The sequence below is a fragment of the Odocoileus virginianus genome, chromosome 17, assembly GCF_023699985.2.
Source record: "Odocoileus virginianus isolate 20LAN1187 ecotype Illinois chromosome 17, Ovbor_1.2, whole genome shotgun sequence".
Taxonomy (NCBI): Eukaryota; Metazoa; Chordata; class Mammalia; order Artiodactyla; family Cervidae; genus Odocoileus; species Odocoileus virginianus.
In genome coordinates, this window is record NC_069690.1 from 25,335,756 (window position 1) to 25,349,852 (window position 14,097).

The window sequence follows — 14,097 nt, forward strand, 5'->3', positions numbered from 1 at the left end:
GGTTATGAATATTTCTCCCAGCAATCTTGATTCCAGCTTGTGCTTCATCCAGCCCAGCGTTTCTCATGATGTACTCTGCATATAAGTTAAATAAGCAAGGTGACAATATACAGCCTTGATGTACTCCTTTTCCTATTTGGAACCAGTCTGTTGTTCCATGTCCTGTACTAGCTGTTTGCTATTATCTGTTTTTAAAATAAGGGAGAAATATAGGTTATACAGGTATGACTGTGTCTGAAGAATGTCTTTGGAAGAATAATCAAGGAACTGGTGATACTGGCTGCCTCTGGGAATGAGAAATGGGAGGCTGGGGGTCAAGGACAGGAGGGAGACTTTGCTTTCCTGTGGATTTTTTTTTTTTTTAAAACTATGTGCATGTTTCACTTTCTTAAAAGCATTAAAAATGTTTTTAAGCTAAAAGAAAAAAGGCCTTGTTTCTCAAGCTGTGTTCTAATTCACAATCCTGATTCATGGATTCTTCTTGGGACCAACTGAATCAGAATCGGGGAAGGTGGAAGCCTAGGACTCCGTGTCTTTATCGTGCACCCCAGAGGATTTAGAGTCACCTGAAAAGCTGTGAGGTCCTCAGGCCAAGAGCTCCGAGGTCAAGGAGCAGGTTCCCAGGGGTCAGAGGGATGATGGCGGTTCCTCCACGTGAAGACAACCAGGGTGTGCAAATAGACTGCTACTGTGGAGAGGTAAGCAAGGTCACTGGCATTCTGGGGGCACTTAAAGCCTGTGGGTAAATCATGATTTAATTAGGTTTCATGAGCCGTGTGCGTGCATGTATGCTTTGTCGTTGTCTGACTCTGTGACCCCATGAGCTGCAGCCCGCCAGGCTCCTCTATCCATGGAATTTTCCAGGCAAGAGTACTGGAATGGCTTGCCATTTCCTCCTCCAGGGGGATCGTCCCAACCCAGGGATCAAACCTGCATCTCCTGCTTTGGCAGGCGGATTCTTTACCACTGAGCCACTAAAGGCTGGTAGGAGGGGCCCCATTGCCTCACAGGCCTCATCTGGAACTGCTTTACCCCCGGATGTCTCTGTCCCAGTCCGTGTGGCCTCTTTCAGCCTCTGAAATGTGCTCTGTTCCCGCTGCCCTCACACATGGTGTTACTGTTGCCTGGGATACTGGCTTCCTCCTCATCTTCCAGGGCTCTGTTCCAAGGTCACCACCACCTCCAGGGAGATCAGTCTCCAGCCCTCGCCTCAGTCAGGGCTCCCTAGCTGCTGCATTTCTCCTTCGGAGCAGATACTGTAATGATTTCAAGTTTGTTTTGACCACTGCCATCCCTGTACTATGCTTAGCACATGATGGGGGTTTAAATCAAGGTGGTTCATGGCACGAATGAATGAGCCTTAAGAGAAAAAGGAAGGTTGGACTGCAGGAATGGGAGTGGGTGGTGGGGGTGAGGGATGTCGGGAGTATCATTCCTCCCTCCAGCCCAGCCAGGGGCTTGGGCCAAGCCTCTGGGAGTCCCCGACGAGCGTCAGAGGAGCAGCAGTGGGCTGTAGCTTCTTGGACTTGTCCACAGCAGCACAACTGTCTTTGGCTGTCAGAAGCCTTGGCTTCTGTGTGACAGTGTAAGTACCAGGCTGCACAGAGATGTCAGTCATGTGGCTTCTGCCTGCAGCTGTGGCCCCATCGAGCCCCAGGAATGGACCGTGGAAGCAGTCACACAGAACGGTGGAAACAGCTCAGGCACAACAGGTCACCCTGTGGTTGTGTGCGTCAGCCCCAGCAGGGACGGGCCTGCCCTGCCCAGCTCCCACAAGCATCTAGTCTGCGGGAGAGTTGTGATTCCCTCTGTAAATGAGAGAGTTTGCTCTGTGGCTTTATCAAACTACCTTTGAGTTGGGACTGACCAAATCAAGCTTCTGTGTTCACCTTGGGGCACAGGTACAGATCAGTCATTCTGTAAATGTTTATTGACAGCCTCTGGGCCAGGTGCCACGTGGGTGCAGAGAAGGGACTCAGTCCTCACCCACAGCTGACCGTCATGGACGAGCACACTGCATGCCCCTTAAACACTGCACAGAAAACACACACTCAGGCCTATTAAAAGGTTTATTTTCTTCTTTATACTCAGAAACAACGAAGTGGTCTTGCCCCCCAAAGGGTCTCATCCTGAAGGAATGGGAGGCAGAGATAGTGACAGGAGGGGGTGTTGGTGTGAGGTTGAATGTGGGAGTGCTTTCCCCCCCTTTTCCTACTATCACTCCTCTTTGGCTCCCCCTCCAAAAAACTGAGGTGTGAACACAGCTTGCCACCCACTGGGGGATTGGGGAAGCACAGCCGAAGTCAAAAAATTAATGCCCATGTTCCACAAGAGCTGGGTCCAGTGCGTATCTGGTGGGGGTTGGGGGAGGGTGGGAGAAGGAGGGGTTGGTCAAGGAAGCTGCTGGGTGGAGGGGAAGGGAAGAGGGGCTGGGATCCCTCTCAGTGACAGTGGGGGTCTTGGTCCTGCCCCCACCTGTCCCCCCACCATCCACTTCCTTCTTCCAGCCCCCCTTCCTAGCAGAACTGGTCGTCGTAGTCCTCGTCCTTCAGCCCCTTGAGCCGCAGCCGGGCAAAGTCCTCAAACACAATGTCGTCGTCTGTGGCATAGCTTGGTGGTAGGGAGGAGGGGGTGAGGTGGGGGCCCCAGGCCGCCTCCTCCTCCACCTCCCAGTCCCCTCCCCCAGAGATAGAGGCACCGGAGCAGCCTTGGGACTGGAGATGTTTGCAGAGGGACAGAGAAGGGGTGGTAGTTGGCAGCTCATGAGCCTCTCAATGGGATGCTTCAACCATGCTTCAACCATCCCGCCTCCCAAAGGGAAAAAAATAGGGAGGATCTGAATGTTACAGGAATCTGTCCAGAGAGCCAAAGCTCAAAGGGATGGGGCATGAGTCTCTTACTTGGTATCGAATTCAATGAGGTTGGTGTCCACAGGGGCATCTGTTTCAGGAGCAGCTGAGGGGAGGAGAGTCGGGGGGTAGGTGGGTGCTAAAAGGACCAGCTTTCCTCTCCGCTGGCCTTGCTTCAGACCCTCCCTTTGGGGGCTTGGGTGGGTGGCAGGCTCACCTGACTGGGGCCTGGGAAGGGCGATGTGATCATGGGGCTTGGGGTGCATGAGAACAAAAGGCAGCTCCACTGAGACGTCCCTGGGGTTGGGGGAGAGGTGGCAAGAAGAGATGATAGCACAGAGCCAGAGGAAACCTCTGCGCCGCCTCCCCACCCCCAGGATCCTCCCAGCCCAGCACTCACCCGCCTCGAGACACCACCAGCTTCACCTTGACCCTGTAGGACACCAGGATCCCCAGCACCTCCTTGTTGGCACCCTCCTTTACGCTGCAATTGGGGGAAGGGGTTGGACCAGAGCCCACTGCCCACCTGGGGCCCCCGTGAGGAGGCAGGACTACAGATACCAGCATGCTCATGTCACGTAAAGTACCCTGTTGTGGTCCTTCTCATCCCTCTCTCAGTAAAAGCCCAAGTCCTTGCAACCCAGCCACCCTGCACTGTCTTGCTCTCCATCAGCCCTCTCACCCCACTTCTGGCTCCCAGGCTGGCCTCCAGGCTTGCTGTATGGGGTCGTGTACAGAGGGGCGGGTAGGGGGGAAATCCAGCCCCTACTTTATGAAGCTGTTGCCCTAGAGGGCCTGCCTCAGACACCCGGGGGTCCACCTCAGGGTCTTTGTGCCTGTGGTACCCTCTGCCTGGAGCACTCCTGCCCTGCACATCCACATCACCTACCCCCTTGGCATCTTCACCCAGAATCCACCTCTGGGTCAGGTCTCCCCATCCCTCCCACCACCCTCCCCCTTTATATCTCCCAGGTCGGCCTTGCTTTTTCTCCTTAACACCTGTCACTAAACGCACTACACATTCTGTCCTGTATCTGATTTGTCTGGCCTCCCCCTGAGAACGGGAGAGGTGTTTGGGGTCTGTTCAGTGACAGAGCCCTGGCCCCGGGGACAGAACGGGCTGCAGCCGCCCCCGACGCCCCCTCACATGGTGCTGGATGCCAGGTTGGTGTCCTCGTGCTTGAGCTTCCCGTCCAGGGCGAGGCCGCGCTTCTCCCGGTTGTTGCTGAGCAGGGGCGTTATGGTGTACACCTTACAGAAGGTGGAACTGGGCGACACCTGGTCACTGCGGGGTGGGGGCGAGAGAGGGAGACTGAGCGGGCAGGCCGGGCGAGGGGCAGCTCCCACCTCCAGCGGCTTCTCCCTCACCACCAGCCCCTCCTCTCTGCGGGCACGGGTCACAGGGAGTAGGTTTTGGGCCAACCTGCTCAAGAAAACGGGCAGCTCAGAGCCACCCTCAGACTGGAGGGAATGCCCTTGTAAGTAGAGACCGTTTGGGAAGAACCACCCACACCCCCACGTCCCTGGGGCACCCTTCCCAGGGCTGTTCTGCTACTCACTCTTGTTCGACCTGAGCCACGGGGCACTTGTACTGGGCGGTGCTGAAGAGGCAGATGTCGGCATACTGTCTCACTGTGGGGGGGAGGGGCCAGGTGCCAAGCCGCTGGGCATGGGGTACAGACAACCCCCTACTTAGCTCCAGACCCAGGCAAGGGCCCCCGGCCCCTCTGAGGACCCGCACTGCCCCTCCATCTCATCCCGGGACAGACAGCCTGAAGTCTTTGAGCCCCGTGGGTCTCCCAAAGTGGGCTCAGTCCTGGGGCTGAGCTGATGCTTGAGGCCACATTGGCAGAAACTGTCCCCCCCCCCCCCGCACCCCGCCCCCACCGTAAGGCCCCCTTCCAACCCCCACCTCCTACCAGAGACTTTGATCTTCTTGACAGTCTTGGTGGAGTTATTGGTGACGTGGACATTGACATTGAGGGGCTCTCCATGGTAGTATAGCTTTTCAGGGGAGGGGTCAGGTTAATTGGGTGTTTTCACTGATCCTTATTATTAGCACGACCCCCTCCTCACCCCCACCATACACACACAGGGCTGGGCCTCCTCCCAGCCTGTACCCAAGCCCACCTTCAGCTAAGGTGGCCTCCTTTGAAAACACCATCCTGCCCTGTGGTTCCAGCCCTCCCCCCAGGGCCTGCATTGCAGCACGTGCATCCCCACCCCACCTCCTTGTCCAGTGAAGCCTCAAGGTGCAGGGACCGGTCAGACATGAGGAAGTGGCGTGTGGTTTCAGCTGAAGGCTGGGGGCCGGGTTTCTCTGGGGCAAACTGCACCTTTCGGATCACCAGACGCACAGAGTTCCTGGGGGCAGGGGGCGAGCGGTGAGGGGTCAGACACTGGCTCCCACCTTCCACAGGGGTCCAGGTCAGGCCCGAGGGGGGCTGCGTCCCTCACCGTTTGTGGCTTTTCTCTTCTAGTGATTTGGCGCAGAAGGCTCGAATCTCAAAGTCTACCCCGCAGGCCTCAAGGGGGGTAGAAAAGGGCACATCTTACACAAGGTCCCTGCCGCCACCGCCACTCCCTTCCTTCCTGCTTCCCTTGCCTTGGGCAGGGACTCTGGGTCTGAGGAGCCTAGGGCCTGGGTCTGCCTCTAGCCTCTAGCCTAAGGCCTCTGCCTCCCCGAGGCTGGGGCTCGGTCCTGGCTGTGCAAGGTGAGCCCTTCTACCCTTATGAGCAGGTCAAGAGCAGGAGGCGGTATCACCCGGGGACAGGGGACAGCGCCCATTCCACAGGGCCACCGCCACGGGCCATATTTCCCTGCCCTGAGTCCCACCCTGCTGTCTCCTCAGCACCCCAGCCCGCCTCAGGTGTGCCCCTGGCTCCTGCTGGACTCTTCCTCCCCTACCTTCCCGGTGTCCTCCGGGCCCGGCTGCAGGGTGACGGAGCAGGGCAAGTTCTGGGGTATCTGTGGCGAAGGAAAGGAGTTCAGTTCTTCCAGAAAGTCCCCAAATCTTCCTCTCAATCTCAAGAGGCTGGAGAGGGACTCCTGGGGATGAGAAAGGAAAACGGAGGGGGCCCCAAGGAGGAGGCAGAGAGGCTAGGAGTGCAGGGTGACTCTGAAGGGGTCTGGGGGTCTAGGGTCCCACAGTGTTACTCCTAGACCTTCTTGTAACAGGTGCCTCACCCCTGCCCCCCAACACAGTCCCGGACCCCTTGCTCTGCAGAGGGTGGGGGCATCCTCACTGTGAAAAAAAAGGGGTGGGCATGCTGGCCCAGCTTCCTCAGCAGCCGCTCCTGCAGGCGGGTAGGGGGCCGGGGTGGGTTGGGCGTTGGGGGGAAGGCCTGGTAGTTGGCGATGAACAGGTCTTTGCGGAAGGACAAGCCCAGCACGTCCAGGTCTTCGCGGCCATAGCGGAAGGCGCAGGTGAGGGTCACAAACACTAGCAAGGGAGGGCAAGGCAGGGTGGTCAGGAGCCCCCCTCCCGAAGTCCCCCCAGTTCGTAGCAGCAGCTGCTCCTTCCTCGGCAGCACAGCACCTGGCTGAACCTCACCCCACTCCTGGCTTTCGCCGCGGCTCCCCGCCTGTCTCCTTGAGGCCCATGCCAGTGCCAGCCCCGCCTCCCTGACTCCCTTCCCTCAGGCCCCTGGCCTCAGGGACGGTACCTTTGCGGTCCTTCAAGTAGTCCGGGTCCACTAGCACCACGCCATCTGGGGAAGGGGACACAGGAGCGCAGTTCTGTCAGGGCCTCCCCTCCATTCCTGGGCCCAGGAACTGCCTCCCGTCTCGGGGGACTTGATGCTCCCTTCTGGGCAGTCTTACTTACCTACAGGATCCACTTTGTCCAGGTGGTCCACAAAGTCCCGCTTGCCCAGGTACACGGTGAGCTGAGGATGCAGAGGGGTCACAGGAAGACTGGGTAGGGGCTGGCAGGGCTTCAGAGCCCTCAAAAGTGGCTGCCCTGCCCCTGGGCCTCCCAGGTTGGGGGTCTCTGAAGGAGTTTCTCTGGGTTTTTGTAGAGTTGCAAGAAGAGAGTGGTGGGTTTTCCCCCGACTAGCTGAACTTGAGGCTTTTTAACTGCTCCCTAATACGGTTTCCAGGTGGGTGGGTGTGTCTGTGTGTCCAGGAGAACCTGGCCCGAGGCAGGCAGTTCGAGAACCTCACCAGGTGCCCTCAAGGACCTCGGATAAACAGGCCATAGCCTGGGGGAGGCATCCTGGCTTGGCCCCTATGAGGGCTCCAGGCCTGGACTTCTGGCCCCTCCCCCTTAGTCTCACTTAGGACACCAGCCTGTCCCCACCCAGCCCTGTGGCTGGCTTAGGCCTTTGCGGCCAGGGGCTTCAGGAGGGAAGGAAGTCGGCTCTTAGCTGTCACAGGAAGTGGGGAGCTTGGGGTTGGGGATCGTCTAGGGGCAGGCCGGGCCTTGTGAGGGCCCAGGGAGGGTCAGGAAGAGAAGCGCTGTGGGAGACTCACCTTGCAGTTAGGACTCGACTTCTTGAAGACCCTAACAAAACAGAAAGGGAAACCCCACTGCCTGCCTCAGACTCAGCAGAGACCCTGGTGCCAGGACCTCGTCCCTCCCCAGCCCGAGAAGGCAGAGCTCACCTGAGATTCCCACCTGGAGGCTTTGGGGCTTTACCGAGCCCTACCCCGTCCCACTTCTCCCCAGAAGGACAGGTAACCACAAGCTGTTAATATACCCAACATGGCAACCCCCTTGCTCCACCCTCACTAGTTCCCCTCCTCCCCTGGCAATGGCCTCAGGTTGCCAGAGGAACCGCTCAGGCTCTTCCCTGAGGATCTCCTCCAGGGGGACCTGAATGGGCAGGTTGCAGGTTGTCTGTATAAGACCTCTCCCTCTTTCCATCTCTGGTCTCCACCTCCCACAAGAGCTGGAGTACTGGAAAGAGCAATGGATCTAAATTGGTTTCTGTTATGGGCAGTTCCTAAGTGTGACCCTGCTCTCCATTAACCTCCAACTATCCCTGTCTCTGATCTCAGCAGCTTAAAAGGTTATTTGTCTTTCAAGGCCCAGCTCAGATGTCACCTCCTTTAGAAGGTAGATCCAGGCCCACTCTAGTCACTCCCTTTTTTGGGGTTTCTGTCACACCTTGTTTATGCTTTACCTGTAGTGTCATAGGGCTTCCCAGGTGGTGCCAGTGGTCAAGAACCCGCCTACCAATACAGGAGACATAAGAGACAAGGGTTCGATCCCTGGGTGGGGATGATCCCCTGGAGGAGGGCATGGCAACCCACTCCAGTATTCTTGCCTGGAGAATCCCACGGACAGAGGAGCCAGGTGGGCTGCAGTCCGTGGGGTCACAAAGAACTGGACACGACTGAGTGACTTAGCACACATGTAGTGTGATAACGCGCAGTTAGCTGTGTATCATCTATTTCACTAGACTGTGGGCAACAGAGGCCTTATTGATTTAGGCGTCCCCAGCACAGTTCCCAGCCATAAGCCAGACACCATGATGCTGCCTAACATTTATTGGGTGAACAGTTCATGCCCTATAGCGTTGCAAGTGTTTCAGGTGTGTTAATTGCATTTAATACTCTTAGCAACCCAGTGATAGAGGTCCTAATATTCCTATTTTACAGGTGAGGAAACTGAAGCCCAGGAGAAGTCAAGTATTTTGCCTGAGGTCACGGAGAGTGTAAATGGTGGAATTCGGGTACAGACAGAGGTACTCTGGCTCTTCATCACTAAATGATTGTACTATCCTGCCTCTGTTCTTGGCATTATGTTTGTTGGAGTGAAGGAGAGTTCGCTTTCTGGTTGCTGAAATGGTCTAAGCCTGGACTCCACCCACTGCTGGGAGGATAGGGAGATGTCTGGCAACCCCTGTGCCCTGGACACTTGTGGGCCTGTTCTCTCCTGCCCCACCTTACTCCTACCAATCCACTCTGCCTCAGCAGTGATACCCAGGAAGGGTCCCCAGGTAGTAGAAACTGAAATCCTGCCACCTGGCCCATCCACTGTAACAACGTCACATGCCCCTTCTTCCCAGAATGCCAAGCTATCCAAAGACCATAAGGCATAGGGTACAGAGGCCCCCAGGTACCCCCATCCAGTAAAGGAGGACAGACACTGGTGTGGTGGGAACTAGGATAAGCACCCTATCTCTTGTCCCCACCTGGGGGCTGACTGCTGTGGCAGCCTTCAGCTCTCCCTCCCCCTTGCTTCTGGTTTTCCTTTTTGTCCCAGTGTTTCTTCCTATCAGGAGTCCTTGGCAGAGGGTCGGGACAGCCACAGTCCGTTGGACAACTGGAGTGTGGTTCTGGAGTAATTGCCCTGAAGCAGCTGCAGGGCACCTGCCCTTTGGATCCTAACCCAGCCAACCTCCTGCCGGCTAGGAAGGAGCAGGCATGTGTGTACTGAAGCTGGCCAAGAAGGCGGAGTGTCGGGGTGACCTGAGAGGTGCCCGGCAGGTGGGGGGAGAGGGGGGCAGCAGAAGCAGATGCCCCTTCACACTTCCTGCTATTCTCTCCATTTCCTGTGGCCCAGAATTTGATGGAGGTGGGAGGAATTGTGCCAAGTCAGCAGTCCCCGTGTGGTCCATCCGTCCCCCTCCCTGAACCACATAACGGAAATCTGGGGCCTCCCTCAAGTCAGCGACTTCCCCTTTTGCTGTGTTTAACCCCTAATCCAGGACACCAGTCCTCCCTCTGATCACCTCTCCAGTATCAGTCGACTGGGTGCTCAGGAACCTGTGATTTCCTACTCTATGGGTGGGGAGCTGTGGGGCTGGTAAAATGTTTTGCAGAACAAGTGACAGCTCAGAACCAGGCGCCCATTCCTGATCCTCTCTGGAGAGAAGCAAATAGCCCCAATCTTTTTCCTCTTTTGTTCCTGCTCCCCAGAGACTCAGGCATTCACCCCCGGAGGTGTTGGGTCACAACAGGAAGTGGATTTTGCTAGAGACCAAAAAAGAGAACTCGGGGTGTCAGTGGAAGGAAGGAGCCTCGATTGCACAGAAAACATCCGGGGAGTGGATGGCGTGCCCTGGGCAGATACAGCCTCCCCTCACCCCCAGGAATAAGGATAAGGCCCAGAATTGGGGAGGGTCGCCAAGCACTCTTTGCTCCCCCAAAATGAAGCTGTTGCTCCTAGCAACCCAGGGGAAAGGAGAAGTTTGGAAGCATAGCCACCCGGCCCTTGGGACCGGTGGGGGCAGCCCGACTGCCTGTGGGGTATTGGATAGGAGGCTTTCAAGTGGCTGGGCACGAGTCTTGGGGGGGATCCCGCCCCTGGCATCTAGCCTGCCCACACCCGTCCCCTCCGGGCCGGCCACCTGCTCCTTCCTCCGCCCCTGCAACGCAGGCTGCACCGGAGAACCCAGTCGTCCGGCCCCCCACATCTCTGCGAGAACCCCGATGCAGATTTCTTGATCTTCAGCCCTCGCTTTCTGCAGGGGCTGTGGCATGCCTTCCCCTCATTATCCTCGAGGACCTAGGCGTGCGGCCCCGGATGGCTGTCCCCTACGGACCCAGGCGTCCGGCCCCCGAATTCTCTCCGTGGTGTTCCTGTCTGGGGACCGTCCCGGCACCCGCCCGGTGCCGCTGCCCACGTCCCGCCGAATGGCCCCACCTCTCTTACCTGGTCCCGGGTTTCTCCCCCATGGTGCGCGCGCCCGCCGCCCGCCCGGTTCGCGGAGAGCTCACAGCCTCCTAGCCCGCTGCCAGGTCCCTGCTCCTCCCCGCGCCACTGCGCACGCGCGCCCCCGCGCTCTCTCCACTACCCCCGCCTCTTCTCCCCCCCTCCCAACTTGGATCCTGGGGAACGGAGGCCAGATGCGTCAGCCCGGATCGCGCGCGCCACGGCGCTGCCCGCCCTCTCTTCACAGACACACGCCGTGATTGGCTCCATCCGGCCCCCTCCGCCCTCCATCCCCACCCCTGCCAAGGGATCCCTCCCCGGCGCGCGCGGTCTCTACACCCTGCTCCTCCCGCCCATCTCTCCGCCCCTCCGCACCCGCTTAGGAACTGATTGGGCCCCCTCAAAAGAAGGCGCCCGCCTTCCAGGAGATTAAAGCATTCTGATTGGCTCCCTGCATCCAGCACCCTGCAGGGGTTCCCTCCCCTTTGTTTGCTTTCTCAGTGGAGTTGGAGCCTACGGGGATGGTGGGGGCGGTGGGTGAGCTCGAACGCAGTCTGGGAAGGAGGATAAGGGGATGCACAGGTGGGTGAGCGGTTCCAGTTGCGTGATGCTCGCCTATTGCGCGCCTGCTCACCCCAGAGCTTGTAGCCTTCTTTGGCCCTCCCTCCCACTTCTTTATTGTGGTATGTCAGCTCCCTCTGGTGTCTCTCTTTGATCTTCTCAGGGTTACTTCTCCTAAATTCTCTTACTACTCTTCTCCATCCATTCATCGAAGTTAACATCCATTCATGCATCCATCCATCTATCCATGTCTGTTTTGTGCTAATCACTATACTAGGCAATGGGAAGTCAGACATGAATTAATATCGCCCCTGCCTTCCTCGTATGGTTGAGGAGACATATGAAGAGGTATTATGATTCCAGGAATGCTATAATAGAGGTATGACTCAGAAGACAAAGTGACTCCCAGAGCTTGGCTGGGGGAGGGATGGAGTCAGTGCAGGCTGTCCAGAGAAGGGGACATTTGAGGATAATCTTTCTGAAGGGTGGGCAGAAGTTGGGAAAGGGTATTCCAGAGAGAGAGAAAGGCAAGGCACATCCTATTATGAGGTGTTTGTGGGGGTAGAGGGCAGGAGAGAGAAGGCTGAAGAGGATGACTGGAACAGGGTGTGAATGATTTTGTATAGCAGGTAAAGGAATGAGGCTTCCCAGGTGATGGAGTGGTAAAGAATCCTCTTACCAATGCAGGAGATGTGGGTTCGATCCCTGGGTCGGGAAGATCCCCTGGAGTAGGAAATGACAACCCACTCCAGTATTCTTGCCTGGGAAAATCCCATGAACAGAGGAGCCTGGCAGGCCACAGTCCATGAGGTCACAAAAGAGACGGACATGACTGAGCAGGAGCAGCTCAGCAGCTAAAGAAATGAACCAGGAGCCTCCCCGGAGGAAGACACGTGGATCCAGTAGTGGATCTGCTCTTTAAGGCAAGGAGTGGAGTGGCATGATGAGACTTCTCCTTTAGGAAGATAATTCTGGGCAGTGTGGAGGGTGAAGGGAGTGGGGCACAACTGTCATAGACTGAAACTAATCAAGGAGAGAAGATGAACAATAGAATGGAAGGGAGAAGGGGGAGCAGGCTGAAGAGTCATTTCTAGGGCAAAATTGAGCAGACTGGGGGAGGATGATGAATGATGGACATTTCTGGACTTAAGAAGCTAAGGTATTCTTCCATCTGTTTTCTCATATTCCCCCATCTTCCCCAAATGAGCTGACTTCATTCTTCTCCACTTTTCTGTGCAACAAAAAGTAATGTGCACAAGTTTTGAGATCATCTTTAAGGTCAAATGCAGGCCTTACCAGCTGCCACCTCCCACCTCCAGTTCTCCTACCACCTTCTAAGCTCACCCTTCACCCCTTCAAGCTTTAGCTGGTACATTTCTTTTGGACTCATCATTTATGTCAAAGGGTCATTACCAGAAGGTAATGAGATCTATATTGCTACATATCTAAAGTGATTTTTGAACTGAAAGGCTGCAATTTGCATGGCATTACAGCTACTGTATTTAAAAAAATACTAACATAAAGACAACTTTCAGTTCAGTTCAGTTGCTTAGTCGTGTCTGTCTCTTTGTGACCCCCATGGACTGCAGCATGCCCGGCCACCCTGTTCATCACCAACTCCCAGAGTTTACTCAAACTCATGTCCATTGAGTCAGTGATGCCATACAACCATCTCATCCTCTCTTGTTCCCTTTTCCTCCCACCTTCAATCTTTCCCAGCATCAGGGTCTTTTCAAATGAGTCAGCTGTTCACATCAGGTGGCCAAAGTATTGGAGCTTCAGCTTCAACATCAGTCCTTCCAATGAATATTCAGGACTGATTTCCTTTAGGACTGACTGGTTGGATCTCCTTACAGTCCAAGGGACTCTCAAGAGTCTTCTCCAGCACCACAGTTCAAAAGCATTAATTCTTCGGTGCTCAGCTTTATTCACAGTCCAACTCTCACATCCATACATGACCACTGGAAAAACCATAGCCTTGACTAGACGGACCTTTGTTGGCAAAGTAATGTCTCTACTTTTTAATATGCTATCTAGGTTGGTCATAACTTTTTTCCCAAGGAGTAAGCATCTTTTTCATGGCTGCAGTCACCATCTGCAGTGATTTTGAAGTCCAAAAAAAATAAAGCCTGCCACTATTTACACTGTTTCTCCATCTATTTGCCATGAAGTGGTGGGACCAGATGCCATGATCTTTGTTTTCTGAATGTTGAGCTTTAAACCAACTTTTTCACTCTCCTCTTTCACTTTCATCAAGAGGCTCTTTAGTTCTTCTTCACTTTTTGCCATAAGGGTGGTGTCATCTGCATATCTGAGGTTATTGATATTTCTCCCAGCAGTCTTGATTCCAGCTTGTGCTTCTTCCAGCCCAGCATTTCTCATGATGTACTCTGCATATAAGTTAAATAAGCAGGGTGACAATATACAGCCTTGATGTACTCCTTTTCCTATTTGGAACAAGTCTGTTGTTCCATGTCCAGTTCTAACTGTTGCTTCCTGACCTGCATACAGATTTCTCAAGAGGCAGGTCAGGTGGTCTGGTATTCCCATCTCTTGAAGAATTTTCCACAGTTTATTGTGATCAACACAGTCAAACGCTTTGGCATAGTCAATAAAGCAGAAATAGATGTTTTCCTGGAACTCTCTTGCTTTTTCAGTGATCCAGTGGAAGTTTGCCATTTGATCTCTGGTTCCTCCACCTTTTCTAAAACCAGCTTGAACATCTGGAAGTTCACGTTTTACATATTGCTGAAGTCTGGCTTGGAGAATTTTGAGCATTACTTTACTAGTGTGTGAGATGAGTGCAACTGTGCGGTAGTTTGAGTGTTCTTTGGGATTGCCTTTCTTTGGGATTGGAATGAAAACTGACCTTTTCCAGTCCTGTGGCCACTGCTGAGTTTTCCAAATTTGCTGGCATTTAGAATGCAGCATTTTCACAGCATCATCTTAGGATTTGAAATAGCTCAACTGGAATTCCATCACCTCCACTAGCTTTGTTTGTAATGATGCTTCCTAAGGCCCACTTGACTTCCCATTCCAGGATGTCTGACTCTAGGTGAGTGATCACACCTTCGTGATTATCT

General features: G+C 55.0%; 1 protein-coding gene across 2 annotated transcripts; it reads right to left on the reverse strand.

The window, feature by feature from the left end:
- Window positions 1–2,055: 2,055 nt before the first annotated feature.
- ARRB2 (arrestin beta 2) lies at window positions 2,056–10,562 on the reverse strand. Of its 2 annotated transcripts, none has more exons than XM_020912987.2 (15): window positions 10,454–10,562; window positions 7,324–7,354; window positions 6,677–6,737; window positions 6,516–6,560; window positions 6,096–6,292; window positions 5,758–5,817; window positions 5,307–5,374; window positions 5,078–5,213; window positions 4,769–4,853; window positions 4,409–4,481; window positions 3,997–4,134; window positions 3,250–3,333; window positions 3,067–3,146; window positions 2,901–2,955; window positions 2,056–2,610 (listed from the first exon to the last, which is right to left on the reverse strand). In XM_020912987.2, the coding sequence occupies exons 1-15, from the start codon at window positions 10,474–10,476 to the stop codon at window positions 2,517–2,519; spliced, it is 1,230 nt and encodes a 409-aa protein (XP_020768646.1). In that variant the 5' UTR covers window positions 10,477–10,562; the 3' UTR covers window positions 2,056–2,516. The 2 variants fall into 2 exon arrangements, with proteins under 2 accessions (XP_020768646.1, XP_020768645.1); XM_020912986.2 differs by having other exon boundaries at window positions 2,901–2,988.
- Between the last annotated feature and the right edge of the window lie 3,535 nt (window positions 10,563–14,097).

Bases quoted from the DNA above. Each gene is read 5' to 3' on its own strand.
- ARRB2 (XM_020912986.2), bottom strand. From the start codon at position 10,476: ATGGGGGAGAAACCCGGGACCAG. The intron at 6,561-6,676 runs GTAAGTAAGACT...CCCCTTCCCCAG, and splicing joins GGACAAAGTGGATCCTGTAG to ATGGCGTGGTGCTAGTGGAC. The intron at 4,135-4,408 runs GTGAGTAGCAGA...CCCACCCCGCAG, and splicing joins GTGGCTCAGGTCGAACAAGA to TGACCAGGTGTCGCCCAGTT.